General features: G+C 45.0%; 1 protein-coding gene across 2 annotated transcripts in view; it reads left to right on the top strand.

The window, feature by feature from the left end:
• ARHGEF12 (Rho guanine nucleotide exchange factor 12) overlaps nt 1-3747 on the top strand; it is a 76695-nt gene extending 72948 nt beyond the window's left edge. For both annotated transcript variants that reach the window (XM_027655782.1, XM_027655783.1), the window contains exons 40-41: nt 1186-1258; nt 1814-3747. In XM_027655782.1, coding sequence (XP_027511583.1) covers nt 1186-1258; nt 1814-1824 — 84 coding nt within the window. In that variant the 3' untranslated portion in view covers nt 1825-3747. The remainder of the gene's footprint in view (nt 1-1185; nt 1259-1813) is intronic.
• Nucleotides 3748-7170: the final 3423 nt, after the last annotated feature.

Genomic DNA, 7170 nt, shown 5'->3' on the forward strand with positions numbered 1-7170 from the left:
TGTGTTGTGTTCCTACTAAAGGTGTGTTGTGTTTCCTACTAAAGATGTGTTGTGCTCCTACTAAAGATGTGATGTGTTTCCAACTAAAGGTGTGTTGTGTTCCCAACTAAAGGTGTGTTGTGCTCCTACTAAAGGTGTGTTGTGCTCCTACTAAAGATGTGATGTGTTTCCTACTAAAGGTGTGTTGTTTCCAACTAAAGGTGCGATGTATTTCCAACTAAAGGTGTGTTGTTCTCCTGCTAAAGCACCTTCAGGGCTCTCATACCCTTTAGAAAAGCTTCTCCTCAGGCCATTTTCAAATGTCTCAGGAGCTGGGCCTCTCCCCACTTCCCTCTCCTGCAGTGCCTCCAGCACGGCTGAGCTGGAGCTGGGAGTGAAGAGCTGTCCTCTCTCCACAGGAAATTATTTGATCCTCTCATACCCTTTAGGGATATGAGACTTAAAAAAACCCATTTTTTTAGGGTATGAGGCATTTAGGGTATGAGGCTTAAAAAAAGAGCTTGAGAATAATTTTGAGGAGGGGGGGAAAACAAAAAAAAAGCTGCTGTGCTTCTCCTTACCTCTGGCTCTTGTTTCTGGGAGGTTTTGAAGCAGGAGTTTGGTGCTGTTCTGCTTGAATTTGAGTTGTGGATGATGAGAGGCAAATATTTCTGGTGGCACATATTGGTTTGAATCTGGAGAGATTTCTGAGGGCTGGGACAAGTCTGCAGCAGTGGAGTTTTGAAGGGGCCACTGACCTAAGGAATATGAATTCCTGGCATAAAAAGGCTTATCAAATCTGTTGCATGCTGCTGCTGCCAGTGTCAAATGAAGGTGCCAAGTTGCAGCAAACCAGTGACAAGGTTTTCAGGCTAAATATATTCAAAATTATTTCATTTTTCTGTGTGATGGGGATTCTCTTTATAAAATAGCCATCGCTGCAGAAGGTTTATAGCATTTTGAGGTATGAAACATTCAGTAGCCAGCCTTCAATTTAACTGAAACCTGAAGGGAAAAAAAAAAAAAAAAGTAGAGTGTTGCATGCAAATGGAAGGTCAGACAGAGATGCTGGTGAAGGAGTTGAGGTCCACTGTGAGTCACTGCAACGTGGGTGATTGAAACTTCTCTTTTCCCATTTGAAGCCCCCTCTGTTTGCTCAGTAGATAAAGAGCCACTTTGAGCTTTGGGGTTGTTTTGTTTTTGCAGGAGGTGGAGGAGGACTACACCATTCTGCGACGCCAAGGGCTGGCTGGCTCAGCCTCCACAGGAGAGCACTCAGGTAGGAACCAGCCTGGCTGGACCTGGGAGCACGTTCCACCTCGGCCCCAGGCATTAAACAGAGAACACAAAATCAATTATTCATGTTTCTCACACTCACCAAAAAAAAAAAAAATAATAAAAAAAGAAGGATTCACCTCCTCGAGCAGCTCTCCCAGGGCTGAGCTCCAGGAAAGGTCACTGAATCCATGGATGTGCAGAGGAGCTTGTTCCTCCTCTGGAAAGGTTGTTTCTCACCCCACCTGCCAGAGACCTTCACCTCAGGATGCACAGCCCCTCTTCCCAGGAAGGCCAGGTGGATGTGAAGTCCCAGAGGGAGGTTTCTGAAGGTGTGCAATGATCAGTCTGGCTCCTGCTCCTCCGGGGTGTCTCTGATGCTGTGCAGTGTCCCTTTAAACTGGGCATCCTACACATGGAATTGCTGCAATTACTGACAAGGGTTTTAAGGTCAAACGGGTGTGATGTCTCTCATGTCACAGGAGTGGTCAGAAGTGTCAGACATTCATCTCTCACCGCATTTTTTCCCCTTTTTTTTTTCTCTTTTTCCCTCCTTCAGACAAAAGCTAGTCGTGTTTTCAGGAGTGGCTGAAGATGGGATGAAGAGGATCAGGACACAGCACCCGCTGTCTTCCTTGTGGACTCTGAGACAAGAGGGTTTGGACCATCCAAACACGAACCAGACTTTAGCAAAGTGGGCATGGGGTGCTTTTCCTGTGGGGCATCTGCACTATCTTGTCAGTGAGGGAGTCTATTCTATTCTGCTCCTCTCCTTGCTACCAGAAATACATTTTTCAGAACAGAAAAAGAAAAAAAAAAAAAACCAAACCAAATGTACAGAGCTTTGGGTGTAGGATATAAAAAAAAATGTATTTAGACATTTAAAAAAAAAAAAGATCAATGTATTTATTTGACTTCATTCCGTGTATCAAAAGCACATTTTAATTTTTTTTTAATCTGCCTTTTTTTTTTTGTTTATTTTGTTCTGTTTTGTTCTGTTTGAACTGGGTAGTGACAGTTCTAGCCCCCTGCATATGGTCCATCCTGGGTCAGGGGTGAGGGGCCAGGGTGTTACCTGTGTGCAGGTGAATCTTTATTTCACTGGACTGGACTCTGCACTCCCTGCTGGCAACTCAAACTGCCACGCCAAGAGCTACTTATGAAGGTGTTAGGATGACTTGTGGCTGGAATTACCTGTGTTTCAACAAACTGCATGGGAATTGCTCCTGTCACCACGTGTGTAACAAGAATTTTCCATGCACTAAACATCCAGGCACTTGAGATGGGCGAGTTTTCCTTTTCCCCTTTCCCATTCCTTCGTTGACTTGCAAGATCAGACTGGGAGGGGAGAAAGAGAGGTTTAATCTTTATTTTTTTTTCCTTGACTTTGTTGGCTTTGATCATTGTCTCCTTTGTAAAGTGATAAAAAATACTTGGACCTGCAGCACTTTTGTAACTCTTCTCTGGATCAAAAAAAAAAAAAAGAAAAAAAAAAAAAGAAGAAAAAAATGCAAACCCAGAAGTGTTTCAAAGATGTGGGGCAGCTCTGCCCCTGATTCACTACTGAATGAAAAAGGGCTGCCATTGGAGTTAGCCACAGGTACTGCTGATTATAGGGCCAGTAAGTTTTAGTACCTGAAAGTATGTCTTGCTGAGGGCTTGGGGTGGGCTTTGGGGGTTTTTTTTGGGGGGGGGGGGGTTGGTTTGTTTGTTGTTTTTTTTTTTTAAACTAAACTTGTGCCAACGTGTTCTCGCTGAAACAGAGATCTGCAAATCCAAGAAGGCTGAACCAGCTCTCTGGGACTTCCTTAGGCTTGTTGGAACGGGGTTTGCTGCTGGAATTCCTTCCAGTCTGGGAACAGGATGGTGAAAAGGTTATCACAGAGTTAACACTGGACCAACTGAGGTTGGTCCCAGGGCAGCAGCTCCTGCCTGGCCCAGGGTGGTTCAAGCTGTCCCTGGTACCACAGACAGCAGGAGTGGGGCTGCTGGGGGAAGGTGTGTGAGGAAGCCTCTGTTGCACCCTCTTGGCGAGTTTTAAACTGTTTAAGGAGCCCAAAGTGAGCAGCAAGCCAGGCCTGTGCATCCCACTGACAGTCAGAGCATCAGGAAGTGCTAAGAATCTGCCTTTGGTCACTGTCACTGTCAACATCCCACTCCCTGCTCCTCTGAGTGAAACATTTTAGCTGCTGGCAGGAAAACAGATCTGTCCTTTGTCTGGAAGAAAAACATCAGATCTTATTCTTCCCCACGGAACACGCAAGGGAAGAGTTCCTGTGATGATGGGCAGAGGCAGCACAGGTGATTTTGGGCCTGATGTGGAAGTTCAGAGGGTAGGGAGGAGCTCCTCTTGTTTGAAGAGCTGGTTGCACGAAGCATCATTACACTGCCAACACAAACCCAAGTGTTCTCTGCCAGGCTGGCAGGAGCTTCCTCTTCCTTGGGTGAGATTCACTGTCAGTATTACCCCAGCACCTCCTTCCTCACCTCAGCCACATGGTTCCTTTGGTTACAAACACCCAGATGTTTATGAGCATCCCCCAAACCAGGATGCTGCCATGGATCCTGCCAGAAAAAGGACTGGGATAGAGCCAGACTTGGTGTTTGAGACACTTTCCCCCCCCTCTAGTTCCCTTCCATCAGCTGCAACCCCACACTCCAGACCCAGGAGCAGTTTTTGTGACCTTGGTGGTCTGAAAGCTTTCCAGAGGCTTCCATGGTTGATGGGAAGGTTATCCCTGAACTGTAGAACAGAGAGAGCTTAGTCTGGCTTCAAAAGAATATCCTGGAAGACCAGCAAAGGTGGGGCCTGTGAAGGCCTGGCTGCTTCATACTCATTCCTTGAGACTGAAGGCAAAATCCCTGGTGGGCTGATTTTCTCTCAGGTTCCTGGTGGTCTGTGGTTCCACCACTGCTTTGTTTCATCCCTGACAGGTGTAGCAGCAGTGAAAAAAGCTGGGAATGCAGAGTATTTGTGTGGGCTCATCCCTACACTTCACCCTTGGAGCTGCTGGAGTGGGTTTTTCCCCACCCTCCCTTCATGTGTAACACAGGGAGGGGAGGGGACAGTGCTGTCCCTGTCACCTCTCCAGGTGTGCCAGGGGAACAGCCACGCTGGATGCCTTTGTCCCAGCTGGCATGGCCAGTCTCCAGGGCAGGAGGGGCCAGAGAGCTTAAAGGAATGTTGGAGAAGCCTAAATTTGAACCCAGTTTTATGGGCGACGTAAAGGACCCTCTGAGCTCTGTGCTGGTCGGGTTTTGGTTCAGCTCCTCACAAACAGGGCATTCCCCCTCTGGGAAAACAATGGTGGGGTCAGGAATCCCTTATTTTTGAGAGCAGTCACCTGGAATGCCAGGGAATTCCTTTCTCCTGGCACATGTGCTGTCCCCCAGAGCTCAGGCATGGAAGGAGCTGCAGCTCCAATGCACTGTTCAGGATTCTCATGTTTTTTCCTCCTTGAAGCCATAAGATTCCCTTCTTTAAATCCCAGTTTTCAGCGTGAGGAAGCATTTTGGTTTGCCCCTGGTTGTTGATGGATTGTACATTCCCATATCCAAACTGGATAACAGAGCAGTACACTGTTCTCTGGGATTTTTTTTCCTCCCAAATAGTCAAGGGGTTTTTGGTTTTTTTCCTTTCCCTTCCCCAAACAGAAGAGTAACAAGGGTTTCTTATTTTGGGGACAAATTTGTAGTGTGGGAACCATCTTCTGTGTCCTTCTGAGAGGTCACTTCTGCTGTCACGTGGTTCATGGACAAGCAGAAATGTCAAATGGATTTTTTGGGATGGGAATTTCCTTCTCCTGTTGGAGAGCAAATGCTGAGCTGGTGTTGGATCATTTGGGTCTCCTGAACATGCCTTTTCTGTAGGGAGGGGAGATTCCTTCAGCATCCTGGGGGTGGGATCAGACAGAAGGATGAGGAAACCTCAAGAGTGAAGAAATCTGGGTGGTTTGGGGCAGCTTTCAGACAGCACTCAGCCTGTTCCCAGTTTTATTCTATAAAACCTGAATATTCTGATTTACAGATCCTGTTCCTGGTTTTGGAATAGGGGTCTGAACATCAGACCCATAATCTCCTGGTATCTGGTGTTGATTTCTCCCTCTGTTCCCTAAAGAAATCCCTCAATTCCCTCCCCCTCCCCAAAGGTGCCAACTGACAAGCAGATGTACTGCAAAAGGGATACTGCAGCCAAAACACTGCTGTTTTATTTTGAATTAAGTCTTGTGGAGCTCTCTTCATACTAGAATATTTTTATTTTCTTTGTACAACATACAATCATGTACTCTTAACAGAGATTTACTTTAAAGAGAAGAAAAAAAGAAAAATCTGGAGGTATTCTTTAAAAAAAATACACAAAAATCTTTATTAATAATCCTGTATTTTTACTGATCATGTTTGAATGTCTAAAAAGACTTTATTGTTCTAATTATCCAGATGTATGTTTGTAAAATAGCTCTTTTATGACTTAGCTGATCAGGTTGTATGTTTCTGGAATTAAATATTGGTCACTTAAAAAAAAAAATCTGTTTTCAGGATCTGGGAAATAGAAAATTTAAGCGTTTCAAATATCATTAAATAAGCTTAAAGGAAATAACCTTTTGTCTGGTGGATTTTTTGGGGGATTGGAATTGCCTGGAGTGTTTGGCAGGACAGAGTGGTGATGGCAAAGGAGATTTTTTTTTAGGGGCTTTTGTAGAGGTTGAAGTGCCTTGACTGAATTTCTACTGTTTAGTGAATTAGTAAATGAATTAATTTAGGCTTGTTCTAAAGTCAGATGTGCCTCCTGAAAGATTTGAAGCTCCAGAGCAGTGAATATTCAGTGTTCTTGTGCCCATCACATGCTGGATTTGCACTTCTTTGCTCCTCTGGTTGGTGTTTGGTGAGGGCTGAAACCCCAGGGGTGTCTGAATTTGGTGTATAAATAATATCCTGCTGATCCAGGGCAAAAAAGAGCTCAGGAATTGCAGCACCAGAAGAGGGGGAGCTCCTTTGGAAGGTGTTTGGTTCTTACCACACACGATACCATGCAGGAAGAAGGTCCCTGTGCCATCCCTGGGGTGATGAATCAGCACAAACCACCAACTGCAGGACCCCAAACCAACTTCCCACTTGATCCAAAGCCCCAAACCCAGGAAAACAAACCAGTTTCCCACTTGCTCCAGGCTCAGAGTGACCCCTCAGGACATGCCCGTGGTGCCCTGGTGTGTCCTGCACCCCCTGGGGCTGCTCTGCCCGATGCTGCAGCTGCCAAATGTGACTTGCAAGTGGAATTTTGCCCTTTCTCCTTGGGTGCAACACGATTTTTGTTGCCTGATGTCTCACTCCTCGGTCCCTGACAGCAATTTAATGAACACTTTCACAAGCCCAGCCAAGCTGTCACTGCGAGGCTTTGGCTCATCTGATGCTGTTGGACAGTTAAATCTGAGCTCTGCTTTCAATTCCCAGGCACTTTTGTGTTCTTTTCTTGCTCTGGGGGGGTTCCTTTGGAGTTTTCCAGCATTGCCATTTGAAAAGAAACCAGAACTATTATTGATTTTTTTTTATTAATTTATAAGCTTGTTGTTTGTAAAACGGAATTTGTTTGGATTGGTTGGGAACTGTTGGTGTAGGAACATGATATTTCCTTATTATGACATTACTTTATTATGATATTACCTTATGATATTCCTTTATTATGATATTCCTTTATTATGATATTCCTCTATTATGATATTCCCTTATTATGATATTACCTCATTATGGTATTACCTCATTATGATATTACCTTAATTCAACATGATATTACACCTCAGTATCTTGCAAATATTTATCATTTGAGTGGTGTTGGACTCATTTTTTCCCCTGAAATGAGGAATTCCCTGCAAGTGTTTGCTGCCCAACCAGAGGCTGCAGCTTCATGTCAAGTGTTAACTG

Source organism: Corapipo altera, unplaced genomic scaffold (assembly GCF_003945725.1).
Source record: "Corapipo altera isolate COAL_440 unplaced genomic scaffold, ASM394572v1 71, whole genome shotgun sequence".
Lineage (NCBI taxonomy): Eukaryota > Metazoa > Chordata > Aves > Passeriformes > Pipridae > Corapipo > Corapipo altera.